The sequence below is a fragment of the Bubalus kerabau genome, chromosome 14, assembly GCF_029407905.1.
Source record: "Bubalus kerabau isolate K-KA32 ecotype Philippines breed swamp buffalo chromosome 14, PCC_UOA_SB_1v2, whole genome shotgun sequence".
NCBI classification, from domain to species: Eukaryota; Metazoa; Chordata; class Mammalia; order Artiodactyla; family Bovidae; genus Bubalus; species Bubalus kerabau.
The window spans coordinates 60,149,170-60,171,227 of record NC_073637.1 but is presented as its reverse complement, the minus strand read 5'-3'; the positions used below and the strand labels follow the sequence as shown (position 1 = coordinate 60,171,227).

At 34.6% G+C, this 22,058-nt stretch overlaps 1 protein-coding gene across 10 annotated transcripts in view; it reads left to right on the top strand.

The window, feature by feature from the left end:
- The window catches only part of OXR1 (oxidation resistance 1), a 440,707-nt gene that overhangs the window by 362,263 nt on the left and 56,386 nt on the right, over nt 1-22,058 (top strand). For all 10 annotated transcript variants that reach the window (XM_055546450.1, XM_055546449.1, XM_055546451.1 and 7 more), the window contains 3 exons: nt 3,603-3,710; nt 5,126-5,239; nt 15,272-15,424. In XM_055546450.1, the coding sequence (XP_055402425.1) occupies nt 3,603-3,710; nt 5,126-5,239; nt 15,272-15,424 (375 nt within the window). The remainder of the gene's footprint in view (nt 1-3,602; nt 3,711-5,125; nt 5,240-15,271; nt 15,425-22,058) is intronic.

Sequence of the window (22,058 nt, the reverse complement as noted above, 5' to 3'; positions counted from 1 at the left end):
TGAAGATAATTCTAGAAAATTTAATAAAATAATAGTTTGCTGGGAGTTAAAGTTTCTGTGCTACAATAATTTTTATTAGATTGGGCTTTTAGGGAAGCACTTACTTTTTAAAAAATGTGATCTTCATTGTATTCCCAGCAATGATAGTGATAATGAGAATGACAGAATATGGAAAAAGCAAATTGATATTAATTTTCTAAAATAACCTCTCTCATTCGATTATTTGCACTGATACATAGCTAAGTTTCTCTGTTCTAGAAATGACTCTCAAAAATGTCCTTAGAGTCAGCCTTTCATATTTCTGGTTACTATGGAGGACTAAAGTGAGAAATCTAATCTGTGTTATGCTGCTTATTTGATTAAATGTAAATGTTGTTAGATAATGTTAACATGTTATAAAGCAGTTATTTTAACCATAGTTTGTCTAATATTTTGTTACATCTGTATTTAGAAAATAGTAGGTTATACATTTGTGTCATCACAAAGCCTTCCAATCTTGGCTTGAGTCTTGATTATTTTTTATAAATTCTAAAAATTGAACAAAGTATCAAAACCTTGAGTCACACTTTATTTTCATAAACTGTGTAATTGACAGTTTGAAATTTTAATTATTTTTAAAAGGTTTGAAATGACATAATTTAGGGTAGAAATGTATTTACTACTATCAAAAGGATCTTCTCTCAAACATATTATAAACTTGAGTGTGCTCGTACCTTCTCTGCCTAATTGAGAAACTAAGAATATAAATTCAGACAGTAAACTCTTAAGTAGTGTAATTTGATGTTTCATTAAGGCATAAGACTGTAGGCATGGGGCATTTCATTGTCTATATATGTAATCACACAATTGTGAAGAATTATGAAATTTTAGTTGGTTTTGAATTCAAGAGCTTACCGATTTTTTTTTTTTTTTGTAATTCAATAAAACTTGTGTTATTGGTTGCAAGTTGAAATTTAAATTAAGAATCGTTATTTTGGGGAAAAGGTTAATTGAAATTTGTAGTTACAATTGACCCTTTTTATCCTTGGGTTCTGCATCCACAGATTCAATCAACCATGGATTGAAATATTTTGGGGAATAAAATTCCAGAAAGTTCCAAAAAGCAAAACTTGAATTTCCTTTACTGGCCACTGTTTACTTACATTGTATTAGTATTATAAGTAACCTCGAGATGATTTAATGTATATGAAGGACATGTGTAGGTTATATGCAAATACTGTGCCATTTTATGTAAGGGATTTGAGCACCTGTGAATTTTTGTATCTGTGGGACTGCTGGAACAAATCTCCCAGGATACTGTATTTTATACCTGTTTCTCTGGTTCTGCTCTTGTCGATTCCAAATGTGAGTGGTCCCTTGTATCTTTTCACTTTTCCATTTCCATTCTATTAGTCGGAAATCTTAAGAACTGTATTATCTGAAGTGAGACCCAAACTTTTTTCTATTTCTAAATAGAAAAAAGTTTGGGTCTCACTTCAGATAGTACAGTAGAAAAAAGTTTGGGTCTCACTTCAGATAGTACAGTAGAAAAAAGTTTGGGTCTCACACTTCAGATAGTACAGTTCTTAAGATTTCCGACTAATAGAATGGAAATGGAAAAGTGAAAAGATACAAGGGACCACTCACATTTGGAATCGACAAGAGCAGAACCAGAGAAACAGGTATAAAATACAGTATCCTGGGAGATTTGTTCCAGCAGTCCCACAGATACAAAAATCCACAGGTGCTCAAATCCCTTACATAAAATGGCACAGTATTTGCATATAACCTACACATGTCCTTCATATACATTAAATCATCATATTTAACAAGCTATAGAAAACCTTATACCAATTCTTTTTTCATCCTTGCCCAGTGCCTAGTTTTTTATTCCATTTACCATCAGTCTGTTGTTCATCCAGGTTGGCATTTTTGGATTTAGCATCAGTTGCTCATTAACGTTCACACCTGTGACATTCTACAACTACTACTGTATTACTACCTCATTCAGTCCATTCCTATATTCTCGAGTCTTATTTGAAAATCTTATACCTTAATCTCTTTTACATTTTTATTACTTTAAAGATTATCTACTGCTGTAGTATTATATTGGTTTTTCTGCATCGATTCTCTTATCTCATTAATCCTGGACCTGTTGCCACAAATCTAAGATGCCTCTCAGCCACATAACTTTATTGCTTTATATTGGTGGGCTTTTCTTAATTACTTCATTACCCCAATTAGTAATAATAGTGAAGATTAAATGTGCATTAATTCATATGAAAGAAAGTAATTTATAAATTTTCAGATGTTACAGCAAAGTAAAATTGGTTTACAGAGAGCTTTTACATACATTATCTCAATAAAGTGAGTGAAATACCATCTCACTGCATAGATGAGAAAGTTTGCACAGAAGGGAGCAGAACTAGGTTATTTATTCTTGTCTTTGGCATCAGTTTGGTTTTACAAACCTTAAAAGGAAAATATATATTTATTGGATATTTTTAGCCCCCCCACATTCATATCTACTTTTCCTGATTTTTCAAAGTCTATTACAGTCTAATTCAAAATACCCTATTAATATCATCCTTTTTTGAGATTTAACTCTAGTTATTTCCCTTCCTAAAATCATAAATTCATAAGTGTACTCTGGATAGTTTAGGTGGAAGTTACAAAATCTCACAAATGTGTTTTGTAACTTTTCTATCTCTGATATGTCGGTTCTATTCTTTCCACTTTGAATGTTCCTTTCCCTTTTCTCTACTTCTCAAATTCCTACCCCTTCTTCACGATTTAGCTTTTAAATCTTTTCCATAAAACCTTTCTTGGACATTTAGGAACAAATATGTTGTTTTATCTCTACTCAGCTTTTGTTGTATTTGTTGTTTCATTTAAACTGCTTTTCATCTTTTATATAATCTTTTTTGTCTTTCTTACTTTCCAAATAGATTATAAATCTTTTATGCAGTAAAACTATTTAATTGCACTTCATTTTGTTCTTACAGAGCTCTCATAATGCTTTATTTATGGAGAATTCTAAAGGAATATGTTGAACAATCAAATGACTTTTTTGTTTCAGGATAATTGGCAATCAAATCTCATAATTTAAGATTTCTATAAGTATTCATTAAGATATACTGATTCACAAACATATTCCTCACCTTTGGTTTGAATATATTTTCTAATTTATCCATTTAAATGACAGGTTAGGTATATAAAGATTGCTAGAAATAGCATTTTAAGTTTAATACAACATGCTTTGCTAAAGTAAAATTACTTTATAAAAGTTACATATATTTTTAGAAACTATAGTATATTGCTTTAAAGCTTTTGTAAGATGAAAATCACTTGTGTTTTGTAAATTATGGTTTGTATTTTGAAATTGCTTGAAGTAGAGAACTTCATATAATTATAATGTATGATGGTAAAGCATATACTCTGATAATAGACTGAGACTAATTGTTAACAAACGCAAAATTTCTCAAGCTATTCTATCTCTAAAGATGGAAATACAGCACTTACTAATCAAATGTAAGATTGTTCCATAGACATATTAATGATCATTAAACCTTATGATTTAGATTTTCTCTTTTGACACATTAATTTCTTTTTCTTTTAAACAGGTTGAATCAAGGGATTCTTTGAATAGTATAGCCCTGAAATTTGATACAACGCCCAACGAACTTGTTCAATTAAATAAATTATTCTCCCGAGCAGTTGTTACTGGACAGGTACCATTTTCTAAATGCATTGATGGTTAGAAGCATTCAGTTGTTAAGACAGAGTGTCCATTGCAATACAGTTAATTTAAGAAGAATAATTTTGTGCGTACTTTGAACAAATCATATTGGTTCTAGAAGAGAAGATTAAATGTCACTTACATCCATGTGAATTTTTAATATTAATGAAAATAACTAAATTGTCTTTTCAAATATAGTTTTAAAGAGCTTTTAGAAATGTTCAAAGCAGGACATGTATATCATAAAAAATTCAAACTTCTTTAAGGGTAATTTATCTCAGACTTAAAGTTTTCCTTTCCCAGAAGCAACTGTAGTTACCAGTTTGTATACCCTTCCAAAAATACTCTAGCCCTTTCTTCTTTTTTTTAAAAAAATAATTTTGATCTGGGAAAATGTTCTATTTATGCATAACTCAGTCTCAGACTTTCTCATGTATCTAATGTTGCACTGTACCAGTATACAGGTATGCATTGGAAATACTGTGGATTTGGTTCCAAACCACTGCATATCACAGTAAAGCAGGTCACAGAATTATTTGGTTTCCCAGTGTGTATAAAAGTTATATTTACACCACACTGTAGTCTGTTAAGTGTGTGATAACATTATGTATAAAATAAGTATATACCTTGATTTAAATCGTAATTTGAGAGAACTTTATTGCTAAAAAATGCTAACCATCATCTGAACCTTCAGAGAGTCATAATTTTTTTTGCAGTAGTCACTGATCTCATATCAGCATAACAAACATAATAGTAGTAAAATGTTTGAACTGTTTCAAGGATTACCTAATTGTAACACACAGACAGAAAATGAGCACATGCTGTTGGAAAATGGCACTGATAGACTTGCTTGACTCAGGATTGCCACAGACTTTCAATTTGTAAAAACGTGGTATGTGTGGAGCACAGTAAGGTGATGCACAATAAAACAAGGTGTGCTTATATTGTGATTTAACTAAGCACAGTAAATGTTAGATTTTCTGCTTTTTTTGCTATTGCAAACATTGCTGTGAGGAACACTCTTGTTTATATCTTTTTTGTTATATTCAGGTATATCTATAAAGTGAAGCCGTAGACATAAAATGGCTCAGTTAAAGAATGTGTGCATTTTAAACTTTACTGGCTGTTCCCAAATTGTCCTTCAAGAGGAACACCCATAATTTATAAGGATCATTGTTTCTCTTCACTGTCGCCCACAGTCTGTGTTATCAAACCTATCTAAATTAAATTTGAATCTTTTTAAACTTTGTTAAAGATTATTTCAGTAATAAGATACTTTTAATCTGAAGGTTTTAATTTTTAAAATTTATTTCTGAAGGATATTGTTAATGGTGTTTTCTTAGAGAACAACATGTGATTATTAATATTTTAGTTTGACTGAATCTTTATGTGAATGTGTTCTCTCAGGTTTTATATGTTCCTGATCCTGAATATGTCTCCAGTGTTGAGAGCTCTCCATCTCTAAGCCCGATAAGTCCTCTGTCACCAACATCATCTGAGGCAGAATTTGAGAAGACCACTGTAAGTTTCCCTTCTTTACAAAGCTTTCAAGAAATGGCACTGTATATATATCATCATTATTTAATCTTAGTTTGACTATGGCTAGAATAAAATTTTACCTCATTTTGTTAATTAAATTTGTAAGTCCCAGTTTTTAAGGTAAACATTCTTATTAAATCAGATTGCTTAAATTAACTTACTGTTAGTGGTGGTAGTAATCCAAAGATATTCATCAGCCCTCTTATAAATATCATGTAATAATTTATAAATATCATAATAATTTAAATATTAAGTTAATCATATAATATCATGTTGGCTATCTTATAAAAATGACAACACTGTACCTTCGTGACCCCATGGACTATAGCCCACCAGGCTGCTCTCTCCATGGAATTCTCCAGGTAAGAATACTGGAGTGGGTAGCCATTCCCTTCTTGAGGGCATCTTCCTGACTCAGGGATCAAACCCAGGTCTCCTGCATTGCAGGCAGATTCTTTACTGTATGAGCCACCAGAGAAGCCCATGAAAGCAATATATTACATTTATTCTCATCATCGATGAAAATGGAAGTGAGGTTCTAATGATAGGTATTACTGGACCAAACGATGCAGGAATACCTTTTTGAACATGGCCATACCGTTTTCTCATGGGCCTTAACAAAGAGATGTATTCATAAGGGGCAATGACAAAGGAGAGTAGTGTAACCTTAGGATAGTTTAATTTAGCTGTGTTCCGTACACTAAAACATAATTGTGGAAAGCTTGACTGTAGTATTTTGCCTGACTAGGAACCTGTGGGGTCCTTTTCTTGTCCTTTGCTTTAACCCAAATCTGCCTGTTAAGTGGCTTTATTTAAAGGCATAAGGTCAAAGAGAAGAGAGTGCTGAAGCTCAAGAGAGCAATAAAACCTACATGAAAATGCTGTCTTCTTCACTTTGCCATGTTGGTAAAAGAGAGGGAAAGAACAATAAAGCCGTGAAACATTTTTAACCTTTAGTGTCTCAGCTTCTGTCAAAGGTAGCCCCAAAGTGTCCTCTAATATGACTAGTCATATGAATAAATTCTTTCTCCCTGAGATGAATCCAGGAAAACAGTAAGAAACATGAGTTCTTGAAGTTGCCTTTACCCAAGTGATCATTACCACCTTCTGTCTGATTGTGGGCAATCGTCAGAAATAATTCTTTTGAACAGTAATTTTATAAACTTTAGTTATATCTTTTTAAAGCTAGAAATATATTCATTACTAGCCTCTGAGATAATATTCCCATGTGACTTTTTATATTCAATATCTCAAGTGCTTCTGTCTCTATATTGTAAATATTGAATGTATATTTCCCACACGCTGTGTGTAAGTTCCTTAGAAGCAAGGATTTTATGATCTTATGTTTTATTTGATATAATTCATCTGTATTATATTAATTCAAATATTGTTTATTAGTTTTTAATATGTTTTCCCATAAATTGTCAAAAGTTTGTATTTCTAATATTCACTGATTGGTTTCCTGAATGTTCAGCTTTTTAACGGCTTATTTATAAGGCTAAAATGTTATTACCATAAAGGATCTTTTTTGTTTTTTTTTTAAATATTTTATTTTTATATAAAATATAATCTTTGGGAATTATCAAACAGTCCCCCCTCATGTTTTCATATATTGATGAAGAAATGTGGAAGAAGATAGAATGAAAGTGAGAGTAAGTAAATGCTAAAGAGCTAAAATTTACTATATGTCACATAAAATTCTAAGCAATTTAAAAGAATCACCATCTAAGCCTAACCTCAAACTCAAGAGATAAGCGCCTGGCCTGGCTGTCTTTGTTTTTCCCTCTAGACCTATTCTACAGCCTTCTTCATCCTTGTAGGTGGTGGCCTGCATAATGGATGGGCCACCTTGACCTTTCATTTCTATTGGTTTTGGTCTTCTGAGAACATTAACAGAAGATAAGAGGAACAGAGGAGGAGCATATTTATTCAGCTGTCTTCCTACAGGGTCACTCCAGAGTGGCTGCATTCTTCAGTAGCTAATTTCTTGTCATATGACCATTTCCACAGAGCCCTCCCTGTCTGTCTCTCTCCCTTACTTCTTTGGGCCTATGGGTGACGATGAAGCCTCTGTTGTTTGCCCTAAATTTTCGTATACACTGCATACCTTTGTAAATAGTTCCATTATCATACTCTCTTAAAATCATTCAAATTGGTGTGCCATCTGTTTCTTCCAGTACATTAACAGTACAGTACTTATTTTACAGATGAGGAAACTGAGGGAGAAAGGTTAAGTACTCTTGTGTCTGTCACTCAGCTTGCTAGTATCTGAATCAGGATTTCAAGGCAGGTTAGTCCAGAGTCCATGTTTTTTGAATTTCCACTTTATAGCTGGAAATTGGTAACTCAGAAACTACTGTTACTCAGTAAATATTTGGACCCAGCTCCTAAAGATAGGTAATATTTAATCATTGTAAATGTAGTGAGACCTATCACTTTTGTACTGTGAACATTTCTTAAAAAAATTTTTTTAATCTGTCATTCTTTTATAAATATAGAAACCTTCTTTGTTTACTTCCTTTAATTTCTGTGCATCTTAAAATTTATTTATTATGCTAATGTCATTTTAGGCTAGAGCTGCTAATGTGATATACTCAGTATAGAATTCAGAGGAAAAATTTTTAATATAAGTAATATGGAAAAGTGACATGATTTTAAATAGCTTTCAATTTCTGCTTTATGTTAATATATTTCACTGAAGAATGGGACAGTAGATAGCTGTATTCTCCTTAATATAAAACACTCTTTACTGTACTCTAAGTGAAAAATAAGAAAAGGACAGTACTTCTAATATGTTAAGGAAATATAATTTTCAAATTATATTTCATGGTAGTAAGAACATGCAATTTTGAAAAACTTCTGAGAGATTCTATGGGAGGCCTAGAAGGTCTTACAGGAGAAAATATATAAAGTATTAATAGAGTTTAGACACACTAAAAGCTTCTTTTTAAGCATAATTATATTGCTGCAGTTACTGTTAATATTTTAAAAGTAGTTACTATGCATTTATTATCGAGGAAGCTCTGGCATAGAGAGAATGAGTAATTTATATAAGTCACATATTTAATGAGTGGTAAAGCTGAGATTTAAACCCTGACAGTCTGCATTCAGATTTTGTGTTATATTCTTAATCACTTTTTGAGCGAATTGATTAAAGCTTAAGGATTAGCAGTATGCATTCTCTGAGATTGAAACATACAGTCTTAAAATATTTGTGTCACAATTTGTAGAAACTAGAAAGTTTGTAGTAAAGAGCTGTGTGGAAGTAATACAGCAAATTATTGCTTAACAAAGCAAAAGTAAAAGTAAAGGAGATGATTCAGAAGTATTGCTTAGAATGATTAAAAGGTGAACAAAAATATTGCTTCGTTTCTTCTTTACTCCCAATATAAGATTCTCTGGACTCTTTAATATGTTGCTCTTCTGTTTTTATATCTGAAAAAATTATCTGCCTGTATTCATTTCCTAGAATTGCTGTAACAAAGGATCACAAAATAGGTGGTTTAAATCAGAAATTTACCTCACAGTTCTAGAGACTCGATATCTGGAATCAAGATGTTGGCAGGGGTATGGTATCTCTTTACGAGGAAGGGTCCTTCCTTGCCTCCTCTAGCATCTGGTGTTTACCCACAATCCTTGTCCTTCTCAGTCTTGGTAGATCACTCCAGTTTCTGCCTTTGTAATCCCGGGGCTGTCTTCTCCCTGTGTGTTTGTGCCTTCACATAGTGGTCTCCTCTTCAGATAAAGAAGCCGGTTGAGTTGGATTAAGGGTCCACTTTACTCCTGTATGACTTCAGCTTAACTTCATCTGTGAAAACCTGATTTCAAAATAAGGTCACATTCTGAGGAAGAGGGTTAGGACTTCAGCATATCTACTTGGGTGATACAGTGAAGCTGTAAAGACTTTGCCTTTTATAAAATTTAAAGAGAATCACATAGTTTAGTCAGGAAGCTGTAGAACATTTTCTAACTCGAGTCAAATAACATTTTTTTAAAAGACATTCAGTGACTATTTTCTTCACGTATAGATGAGAGGATATATAAAAGAGTGATGTTAATTTCTTACAGAGTTTTGGGGATCTTGAGAATATATGTGATAGCTAATAAAATAAACCTCCCTCTATTTTAATCATACTAAGCACATAATTCATTGACATATTGAACTTATATACCTGAAAACAGATGTTAAAGTCGTAGCACACATGCACGAAGTTAAAAAAATTTTAGCTAAAAATATCAATGTGGGTCGAAGAGATTAAATACAGCATATGCTTCCAAAATTGTTCTCACATAGGCCATCCTTAGACTAGTTACAAACATTCCTCTCCCCTCTGTTTACCTTCCTCTTTACTTCCTGCTTCCTCTCTCTGTCTTTGTTTATACTATTATATATTTAAACCAAGAATAAATTTAAAATCCCTGTATGTGAAGTATATTTTACCTATTATATATAATATATATGTAAAATATTATTTTAACTTCCATGCTTTTAAATCTAAATATTCATATGTAAATATGTAACATATACTTTGTTATATAATAAACATAAGCTTATGTTACATATTATATTAAAATAAAGTACAGTTCAGTTGCTCAGTCATGTCCGACTATTTGCGACCCCATGAATTGCAGCACGCCATGCCTTCCTGTCCATCACCAACTCCTGGAGTTCACCCAAACTCTTGTCCATCAAGTCAGTGATGCCATCCAGCCGTCTCATCCTCTGTCGTCCCCTTCTCCTCCTGCCCCCAGTCCCTCCCAGCATCAGAGTCTTTTCCAGTGACTCAACTCTTCACATGAAGTGGCCAAAGTACTGGAGTTTCAGCTGTAGCATCATTCCTTCCAACAAACACCCAGGACTGATCTCCTTCAGAATGGACTGGTTGGATCTCCTTGAAGTTCAAGGGACTCTCAAGAGTCTTCTCCAACACCACAGTTCAAAAGCATCAATTCTATGGCGCTCAACTTTCTTCACAGTCCAACTCTCACATCCATACATGACTACTGGAAAAACCATAGCCTTGACTAGACGGACCTTTGTCGGCCAAGTAATGTCTCTGCTTTTGAATATGCTATCTAGGTTGGTCATAACTTTCCTTCCAAGGAGTAAGCGTCTTTTAATTTCATGGCTGCAATCACCATCTGCAGTGATTTTGGAGCCCAGAAAAATAAAGTCTGACACTGTTTCCACTGTTTCCCCATCTATTTCCCATGAAGTGATGGGACCAGATGCCATGATCTTCGTTTTCTGAATGCTGAGCTTTAAGCCAACTTTTTCACTCTCCTCTTTCACTTTCATCAAGAGGCTTTTGAGTTCCTCTTCACTTTCTGCCATAAGGGTGGTGTCATCTGCATATCTGAGGTTATTGATATTTCTCCCGGCAGTCTTGATTCCAGCTTGTGCTTCTTCCAGCCCAGCTGATGTACTCATGATGTACTCTGTTCTCATGTACATCATATTCTCATGATGTACTCTGCATATAAGTTAAATAAACAGGGTGACAATATACAGCCTTGATGTACTCCTTTTCCTATTTGGAACCAGTCTGTTCCATGTCCAGTTCTAACTGTTGTTTCCTGACCTGCATATAGGTTTGTCAACAGGCAGGTCACATGGTCTGGTATTCCCGTCTCTTTCAGAATTCTCCACAGTTTATTTTGATCCACACAGTCAAAGGCTTTGGCATAGTCAATAAAGCACAAATAGATGCTTTTCTGGAACTCTCTTGCTTTTTCCATGATCCAGCAGATATTGGCAATTTGATCTCTGGTTCCTCTGCCTTTTCTAAAACCAGCTTGAACATCTGCAAGTTCATGGTTCACATATTGCTGAAGCCTGGCTTGGAGAATTTTAAGTATTACTTTACTAGCATGTGAGATGAGTGCAATTGTGTGGTAGTTTGAGCATATTTTCGCATTGCCTTTCTTTGGGATTGGAATGAAAACGGACCTTTTCCAGTCCTGTGGCCACTGCTGACTTTTCCAAATTTTCTGGCGTATTGAGTGCAGCACTTGCACAGCATCATCTTTCAGGATTTGAAATAGCTCCGCTGTAATTCCATCACCTCCACTAGCTTTGTTCGTAGTGATGCTAAGGCCCACTTGACTTCACATGCCAGGATGTCTGGCTCTAAGCGAGTAAGCACACCATCATGATTATCTGGGTCGTGAAGCTCTTTTTTTGTACAGTTCTTGTGTATTCTTGCCACCTCTTCTTAATATCTTCTGCTTCTGTTAGGTCCATACCATTTCTGTCCTTTATCGAGCTCATCTTTGCATGAAATTAAATAACTATAAATGCTATAAATGCCAAATGTATAAATAACACATGAATTGTATATTATCTATATATTGTATAGTATAATTTAGCTTTGGTGCTTTTAAACTTAATTTAAAAACCAAGAGTTAAAATTTTTAATATGTGCTTTTTAAATGATGGTGCTCTAATTATAACTTAGTCTTATAGTCTTAGAACAAAATTTTATATTTGAAATATGTGAAAACATAGAACTTCATAGTAGGACTTAGTATTTATGTAGATTTTAGGAAAGCAGTTCTTTATATAGAAGAAATCTCTTTATTTGTAACATCACAAATAAATAGTTAAATTATTGAGTAAGAGGTTTCTTTAGATTCTGAATGGGAGCATTGTTTTCATAAATAGAATTTAAAAACTGATTCTTCTTTGCTTTTTAACCTGGTTGCTAAAAAGTTCAAAGCCAGATCCAAACCCCAAGTACAGCACATAAAATTGCATTTAAGTTTTTCTTCACTCTAATATTTTTATTTTTTATTTGTATTGTATTTTATTCTGCATGTTGGATTTAAAAGCCTCAAATTCTTAAGAAGTGGAATTTAAATAAATTCTGAGAGTGATAGTTAAACATAATAATTTATACAAAATAAATGATACCCATCATATTTACTGGTTAAGAAATGTACAGTGCTTTAAAAATAACATTTTCTTTTAGATTATATTATGTTGTATGAAATAAAATGTTGGTATTTCTGTGCCTTGTATGGCTTTTCCTCCTCAAATTTTATATACCTTAACCTATGTGTTACCAGAGAACATTTCTACATATTTTCAGTCACTAAAGAGCAAAACCTCAATAAAGCCAAGGCAGCATGGGAAAAGGAGAGTTTGTAGTTGCTAATTAGCTTATGATAATGATTTATAATAATAGTCTACAAATTATATAATACTTAATCATATTGTACAGAAAAAAAGATGGCCTTTTTGGGTCACTTGTCATAAAATTGCTTTGCTTTTGCACATTTGAACAATTGAAGTGATTATTGAGGCTTGATAATTTTTAATTCTATATTTTTAAGAACCTTTCCATCCCTAGTGGCTAAAGCGAAATTGCAGAAAGAAGCTTCAGAAAGCAAATAAGCCTCAAAATCACCTTATTAAGAAACAGAATTTGTAAATTCACAGAAATACAGAGATGTTGATGCTTTGTATCAGTATGTATGTAAGTTAAAATGAATTCTGATTATGATTCCTCCAAACAATTTTGATTTCTTTTAAAGAAATACTCTTTTGTGCTATAATTGAAGCATTTGTTAAACTAATCTGTGTTATTTTTAATAGGATTACATTGACAAATCGGAATTGCTAATGATACTGAGTTGTATAATAGAATTTGAGACTGTGATGTAACAACAGCAAACTGTTCTATAAGGTCTATTTTTAAGGGAAATATTTGAAAGTGTAACAAGGTACATACAGTTTTTGTGAATAATACGGTTATATAGTAGATGATGTTGTCACCTGATTTGAGAGTAAGTGAACAACATCACAAACTTTATTTGTAGTTTTGTGCCAACTTGCAGGGGACTTTCTGATGTCTTTGTATTAACTTTTTCCCCCTGTGCACACAGTCATTTAGAAAAATATTTGAAATGGAAAGTACATAGTATTCTAGTTAAGCTCACTAGTTGATTTTTTGGCACCGTGGGTTTTCATCTCAGCTTCATCTTACTCATTGGGCAAGTTACTGAATTTAGCCAAGTATAAGTTTGCTCAAAAATTAAGGTAATGGAAAAAATAAATAAAAGTAAATTAAGGCAATAGTATATGTCTTATGGTTTTTATAATACTTAAATATAAAGGTTCCAATTAATATTATTATTAATGTCCCTTATTTAATTATCATTTGTGCTAAATGAATTTATATATGATACAAAACTCTTAGATACAGTTCTGCCAGACACAATAGGAGGAATGTGAAGTTAATAATTTGCATCATAAAATGAAAAAATTGATAATAATGATTTACAATGTCATGCAGCATTAAAATACAATTTCATTTTAGATTTTTAAAAAATATAGCTATAATATATTAAATGTAGTTTTTTTATACTGTTCTTAGCTGGTCTGTCTTCAAAAATATCTGTTGAGTATCTGCTCAAGTGCTTGGGATTCAACCCTCCATTTTAGGAAGGGCATATGAAATTTAGAAAGGAATTCTAAAAATTCTTTCCTCATATAGGCTTAAGAAATTAGATCTACTTATTAGAGTAGGAAAAGTTACGTTAAAATTTGGTAGCTCTTTTCAAGTATATAAGAGTCTGTGAGATTGACGAAGAAGCAGTCTTGTTAATTATTTCAAAAGGACAAGTCATAACTATTAGGTATTAATTACAGTGTGGCAGGTTTTAGTTCAAAACTCTGAAGAACCTTGGTATTGTATGAAAGCTATTTTATAAGTTATTGTGAATTTACTCATAAAACATGAAATGGTTTCGTTCAGTTCAGTTCAGTCGCTCAGTTGTGTCCGACTCTTTGTGACCCCATGAATCGTAGCACGCCAGGCCTCCCTGTCCATCACCAACTCCCGGACTTCACTCAGACTCACGTCCATCGAGTCAGTGATGCCATCCAGCCATCTCATCCTCTGTTGTCCCCTTCTCCACCTGCCCCCAGTCCCCCCCAGCATCAGTCTTTTCCTTAAAACAGAAATTAAAAGGCACCTGTCTAATCATCTTATTTTTGTACGTAATACTGATCTTTGGGAGAACTATGAGTTCTTTGAACTTGGATATAAAAAATTTTAAGTGAAATCTAACGTTTTTAAGTATTAGGAATATAAGCAGTAAACTACAGAAAAGCACCAGACATACCTGTGACTTTGTCCCCAGCAGAATTCACATATTTTCAAATCAATTTAGTATTGTTGTAGATATCACAGAATGTTGTCTATGGCCATGTGCTTCAAAATTATCATTATAAGAGTCATCTCTAGATCTTGTTATTTAATGTATTAATAAAGAATCATAGATACCTATATATCCAATTAAAAAGTGTTTCGATAATTGTGTTTCAATACAGTTGTTTTTCTTTGTAATCTATTTTAAGTATTCAAAAAAAATTCCATTCTGTAAAGGAAGTCTATAGGCTTCACTGTGGAAATGCTCCATGGCATCAAAAAAGTTAAGAACCTATGATCTAACTAATTATAATTAATACCTTGTAAAATGTTACTGATAAACTCATTATAGCTTGAAATTTTAAAAAGTTCTACACTGAATGGATTCTGCTGAATTCCTAGGTTCACAGACAAGCACTCACATTTTCTCTGTCCCAACACCTGAGGAACTTATTAAATGATCAGGACCGGTCATTCAATTCAGGAGCAACTGAATGTGTATGTGTGGATTGTGTATATTTAGGGTGGCAATATAAAAGAGATGGTTTTCAACATTTTCATGATGATTTATATATATGTGTGTGTGTATATATATATGTAAAAAATATCATTATATAAATATATTCTCATTAAAGAAGTAATTGAAAATACAAGTTTAAGCTGTGCTGGAGATCTTTTCCAAATGTAAAAAAAGTGACTTTTTTCCCTTTTTTAAAATAATAAAAACATTTTGAGCTGATCTCCAGAATATGATAAGAAGGAAAAGTACTTACTGAGGAAAGCTATTCATTTGGCTTTAATAATGTGCTTAGTTTTATTTAGTTCACTGAAATCCCTTTATCTTATTTTTTTTTTTAAGACTCCTGATGTAGTCCACCCAAAAGAACCAACTCCCTCGTCTGCTTTTACTGCTATTCGACCTGCACGAGTTGTATCTTCAACTTCTGAGGAGGAAGAAGCATTTACTGAGAAATTTCTTAAAATTAATTGCAGATATATTACCAGTGGCAAGGTAAGGAATAGCACTTTAGAAAAACTTTTAATCATTTTTTACTAGTAAAATATGACAGTTTGCATTTATATTTTTAGTTATCAGCATCAGCACCTGGTGATCATTGTAAAATAATCTTGTGAAATAGGCAGTTCTTTTCCTTCACCATTGGAGAAGGAAATGACAACCCACTCCAGTATTCTTGCCTGGGAAACCCATAGACAGAGAAGCCTGGTGGGCTGGAGACCATGGGGTTGCAAAAGAATCAGACATGACTTAGTGACTAAATATTCCTTCACCACAGGGGAAAAAAGAAACTTTTTAAGAAAAGGTTAGCAAGTGCAGGGTTTCTCTATCCTGGCCAGAATTCAAATCCAGTTTGAATCTGTGTTTTATCTGTCACAATTGTTGATTTTCTAAGGCAGAGAACTTGTAATATTCAAAGGAAATTAGTAAAAGTACCACAGTGTTCAGAAGAAATCCACATATTTCTTAGAAAGTAAATACCGTATGATACTACTGACTTGAGAAGTCACACATGAAAACCATTTCTTTATAGTTGTAATTCATAAATTATGAGTATTTGAGATAGATGTTTAGTGCTATAAATTTCCCCCGTGTACTGTTTTAACTGCATCCACAGTTCTGATATGTTGTATTTTTATTCATTACTTTCTCTTTATTTCTTCTTTGGCCCATGGAATATGCAGAAGTTTCTTAGTTTAGTTTCTTTGTTACTTGGAGTTTTTTGAGATATCTTTCTGTTACTGATTTCTAATGTTTTTCCACCATGTGGTTAAAGAACATGACGACTATTTGAAAACTTAATGTTTTATGGTCCACAATGTGGTAAATCTTGATACATGTTACATGTGTACTTGAAAAGAATATGTATTCAACTGTTATTGGGAGAAGTAGTCTATAAATATCACTTATGTCAAGTTGAGTGTTATTTTTCTGTATCCCTACTGATTTTGTTCTATTAATTATTGACTGAAGGATGTTGAAATACCTCTATAACTGTGGATTTGTCTATTTTCCCCTCCTCATCTATCAGTTTTTATTTTGTTATTTTGAAATGCTGTGCTTACATAGAAAAATGTTTGGGATTCTTAAATTGTCTAGATGAATTGATATGTTTAATTATGATGGAAAACTGTTTATTCTTGGTAATACTCTTTGCTGTGAAATCTGCTTTGATTGTTACGGATATAGTCACTTCACCTTCCTTTTGGTTAGTGTTAACATGGTTTCTCTCTTGTCTTATTCTTAAAGTGGGATTCCATAGTTTACATCAGAATTCACTCTTTGTGTCCTACATTCTGCGGGTTTTGAGAACTGTATAATGATGTGTATCGAGCATTGCAGTATTATACAAAATAGTTTCATTGCCCCCTAAATCCTCTGTGCTCTGTCTGTTCATCCATCCTTTTCTTTGAACCCCTGGAAACTACTTACCTTTTTATTATCTCCATAGTTTTTCAATTTGTCAGTGTCATACAGTTATTATAGAATCCTGAAGTTTGCTTCTTTCAGACTTGCTTCTTTCAACATGCATTTAAGAGTCTTCCATGTCTTTCATGGGCTTCCCTGCTGCCTCAGCACTAAAGAATCCGCTTGCCAATTCAGGAGATACGAATCTAGTCCCTGGGTCAGGAAGATCCCCTGGAGAAAGAAATGGCAACCCACCTCAGTATTCTTGCCTGGAAAATCTCATGGACAGAGGAACCTGGCAGGCTACAGTCCATGGAGTCACAAAAAGTAGGACATGACCTAGGGACTGAACAACAACATGTCTTTCATGGCTTGACGACTTGTTTTCGTTGCTGTGACTGTACAACAGTTTATCCATTCACCTGCTGAAGGACATCTTGGTTGCTTTCAAGTTTAGACACTTAAGGAATACAGTTGCTGTAAACATGAATATGCAGGTTTTGTGTATACATACATTTTTACTTCCTTTGATTGAATACTAAGGAGTGTGATTGGTAGATCATGTGGTAAGACTGGGTTTAGCTCTGTAAGAAACTACCAAACTGCCTTTCAAAGTGGCTGCATTATTTTGTTTTACTGCCAGCAGTCGCTGAGAGTTGCTGTTGCTCCATATGCTTACCAGAACTCCCTATTGTCAGTGTTTTAGAATTTAGTTATGCTTTTTGGTCTTTAATGGTAATGCAGTTTATACCTCCCTAATGATTTGTGATATTGAGCATTTTTTCATTTGCTTATTCTCTGTTCTATGCAGTAGGGCTTTAGCTATCTTATTTTTTTTTAAGTTTTAATTTTTAATCTAATACTTGCATATAAAGGACTTTAAAAGATCAACTAGTACAAAAGGGCATATAATGAAAAGCAGTAGATCCATGCTTACCCTTCTCAACTTTTGTTTTCCCAACCCAGAGGTAGAAACTTTTATATATGTCTGTTTAGAGGTTAACTCCATTTTTCCTAATAGACTTTTCTTAATGTTTCTTAACTTGATGACATGAGGCATTTTCTACTGACTTTCTACTATCTCCTTGGTTTTTCTATGCCCCCTCCCACATATGGTTGTGTCAACTATTTTTAACTCTTCTGTTTGTTACCTTATTCACTTTAAAAATATAACCACTTTATATTCACTAAATATATTCGCTTTAATAATATAACTTTAAATTTGTCTTACCCTTTCAACTAGAGACAGTATCTGAACTTCCTTGTTAAGGAGAATAACACCACTATTCCGTTTCCTCCCCTCTACCTGCCAACTTGTTGCCTGTACTTGTCAAAGTTGGTTAATATTCCCATTCTGTTCTGTGACCATAATTAAGTCTTCCCTGCTTTGCCTAGAGATTTACTCTAAAAATGAAAAGCCATAACTAATATTTCCATTGTAATGATTATCTAAACACTGTTGACTGAATAGCAGAGTTGAGCACTATGATTGGATTTTCCGTGACTGCAGAGTCTTGATCCACGTGTGCCAGTGTTCAGATTCCCTTTCTCACTCTCCAGGCAATGGTTAAAAAACAGTTACATCTGATGTTGCTTCATATTTGAAGCATGCTCTCCTTGTACAGTTTGAAATGTTTGTTTTTCTTTGTAGGTTCTGTTTGCCCTTGTTTTTTCTTTTGGGATGAGGAAATGTGTGCTTTCCAGATAATGTGATTAGCTTCTAACTTTATCCATCTATTGACTAGAATTGACTCTGTTCAGTTGGAAGTCTATTCACTTCTTTTTTCTAATTTGGAAGATTTGCTTCCTATTTGGACCATTTTTGTACATTTTATCTTCACTGAAGTCGTTAGTAACTTTTCCTTTTTTCCCCATAGGATGCCCTGTGGGGAGGATGCTCAGTGTCACTTCCCTATGTTTGTGCTGTCTTTTGTTTTATGTATGCAAGAGCTTTGTAGCTATTTCTGAGGATTTTCAAGTTTTTAAATTCTGTTCCTTGAATTAGCTATTTCCTTGAGATTCAACTTCTCATTATATCTTAGACTTTTTGGTTATATTGCAAGCTTTCCACGAATAATGATTTCTAGTCACCAATTTACATGAAAATATGGGTCAGTGGCAGGACAGGCCAGCAAGTGTGTGTGCCTGAGGTGAGCTGGTCACTTTACCCTAGAGGAGGTGAGCTGGGGGTGGAGGTCAGCCATCCTGCTGCCTCCCCCAACCTCAGTGCCCCAAAGTTAGTTGCTCTAAATATGTAGATGCAGGCAGATGTTGAGAATCACTGAATCCACGACTTAGAAGTAGGGGAAGATAATATATAGCTACCAGGCCAGGTCAAAGAAAGTTATCAGCATGCAAGTGGGTCCCTTGCTAAAGAGAAGGAGCCTAGCCATGGGTCGAGGCCAGGCATGACAGCTGCACCACAAGGCCCGTAGACAGGGCTGCCACAGCCATCGGGCTGGTGGAGCCACCCATTCAGTGCCTGGAGCCCAGCGCTTCCTGCTGGCTCTGTGGCCAAATGGACACACATGGTGGGAATTGGTGGGGGAGGTGGATTGTGTGGCCACAGATATGAGTTGCTCTGCAAGGCAAATACCTTCCTCCTCTAGCTGCCTTTGGGCCACTGTGGTCTGGTTATCTATTTTAAATATAGTAGCGTACACAGGTCAGTTCCAAACTCCCAATCTCTCTCTCCACCTAGCCTTACTCCTGGTAACCCTGAGTTTGTTCTCTCAATCTGAGTCTGTTACTGTTTTGTAAATAAATTCATTTGTATAATTTTTTTTAGATTACACACATAAACGATACTACATATTTGCCATACTCTCTGATTTACATGACTTCGTATGATAAGTCTCTGGGTCCATGCATGTTGTGTATTTGGCATTATTTCACTGTTTTTAATGACGGAGTAATATTCTATTGTATATATATGCCAATTCTCTTTATCCATTCCTCTGTCGGTGGACATTTAGCATGCTTCCATGTCCTGGCTATTGTCAACAGTACTGCAGTGAACATTGAGATGTGTGTATCTTTTCTAACCATGTTTTTTTTCTGGATATATGCCCAGAAGTGGGATTACTGGAGCTCTATATAATAGAGTAGCTCTATTTTTAGCTTTTTAAGTAACTTCCGTACTGTCCTCTAAAGGGGCTATACAAATTTACCTTTCCACCAGTAGTGTAGGAGAGTTCCCTTTTCTTCACACCCTCTCCAGCATTTATTGTTTGTAGATTTTTTTAATTAAATTTTTTTAAATTTTTAATTACTTACTTTTGGCTGTGTTGGGTCTTTCTTGATGCCCGTGGACTTTCTCTGGTTGCAGCAAGTAAGGGCTACTCTAGTCATGGTACACAGGCTTCTCATCGCAGTGGTTTCTCTTGTTGCAGAGCACAGGCTGTAGGGCCTGCAGGCTTAGATGCCCTGCAGCATGTGGAACCTTCCTGGATCAGGGATCAAACTTGTATTCCCTGTGTTGGCAGGCAGATTCTTCAACCATTGGACCACCAGGGAAGTCAGTGTAGATTTTTCTGATGATGGTCATTCTGTCTGGTGTGAGGAGATATCTTCTTGTATGTTTTGATTTGCATTTCTCTAATAATTAGGAGTTTGAGCACCTTTTTTCAGATATATCTTGGTCATCTCTGTGTCTTCTATAAAGAAATGTCTGTTTAAATCTTCTGCCTATTTTTTGAGTTGTTTTTTTTTTTTAATTGCTGATCAATTTGATTATGATGTGCCTTGGTGTGGGCCATCATCCAAAAAATATACAGGTGGTCCAGTAGTTAAGAATCTGCCTGCCAATGCAGGGGACACAAGTTTGATCCCTGGTCCAGGAAGATTCCACGTTCTTGTCTTGTCTTGTGAAAGTCACTCAGTCATGTCCGACTCTTTGCAACCCCTTGGACTGTGCAGTCCATGGAATTCTCCAGGCCAGAATGCTGGAGTAGGTAGCCTTTCCCTCTTCCAGAGGATCTTCCCAGAGATCAAACCCAGATCTCACGCATTGCAGGTGGATACTTTACCAGCTAAGCCACAAAGGAAGCCCAAGAATACTGGGCTTCCCACTGGAGTGGGTAGCCTATGCCTTCTCCAGCAGATCTTCCCGACCCAGGAATCGAACGGGGGAGATTGCAGGCAGATTCTCAAGGAGCAACTAAACCTGCATGCTCCAAAATGAGAGTTTGAAAATGGGATTAAGAATGTATATATTAACTCTGTTGACTTAAAAAAATGCACAACATGCACAGCACCTCAGATAGCTCTGAGAAACTGTTCAAATAGGTAGTGGGGAAGCACAGTATATATGTGATTTTGGTAAAGGGGGAATACATGCAATCAAGCAGCAATTTTTGGTAGGAAGTTTCTGCTGGTCTTGTGAAGCTTCTCCTAGTCATAGGAAACAGTTGTCACCATGAAGGATTTTAGTGCTTTCCTCGATATGAAGAGATGCAAGAATTGGCTCATAAAATCAGCTCCTGAGTATATCTAACTATCTAAAGACCTGCCCTACCAGTTTTCCCAGAGCAGAGTGCCACATTTCTACTCTCCACCCTAAACTCCTTCAGGGGATGTTGAAGGTCAGCAGCTGCAGCAGCACATGGTTTAATCTTTGTAGAGGTAGATGGCAAGCACCCATGGCAAATGCCAGTTAGTTGACAGGGCCCCATCATGGTATTAAATTCAATCATACTTTGGGAGGCATTTCATGACCATCCATCCCACATAGCTAGGCTCATTCCTAGGTGATGATTTTGCTGATAGGCCATTCAGTGTGCTATTCCTGGACTAGGTCTTTATAGTCAAAGATCTCTGGACATCTGTCTTCTAATTATGATCCAGGAAAATAATCCCTCTTCTTTTATCCTCCCATGTCTAGAATTGCACTATTACAATCATTGATACCATACAGAACTATGTATTTGATCAACTGCTTCACATTATCTAGTCATCATTATTTTCATTGGAGGTTCAGTTACACCTTTGATATTGTAAGAAACAATAATCTTGTAAAACTGGCAAAGTACAAATAATACAGCTAGCAATATTATTAAGATCATAATTAGAATTAAGCCAGGAACTTCTATTAGGTTTAGCCCAGTGTATTCTCAGATCATCTGATGTAGTCTGTTCTATACTAATCTTTATCTTTCAGGGAAATTATATATTGGCACTGTCCATAAAGCTCCCAGTCCAATTTCCTAGTGTTACTAGGCTG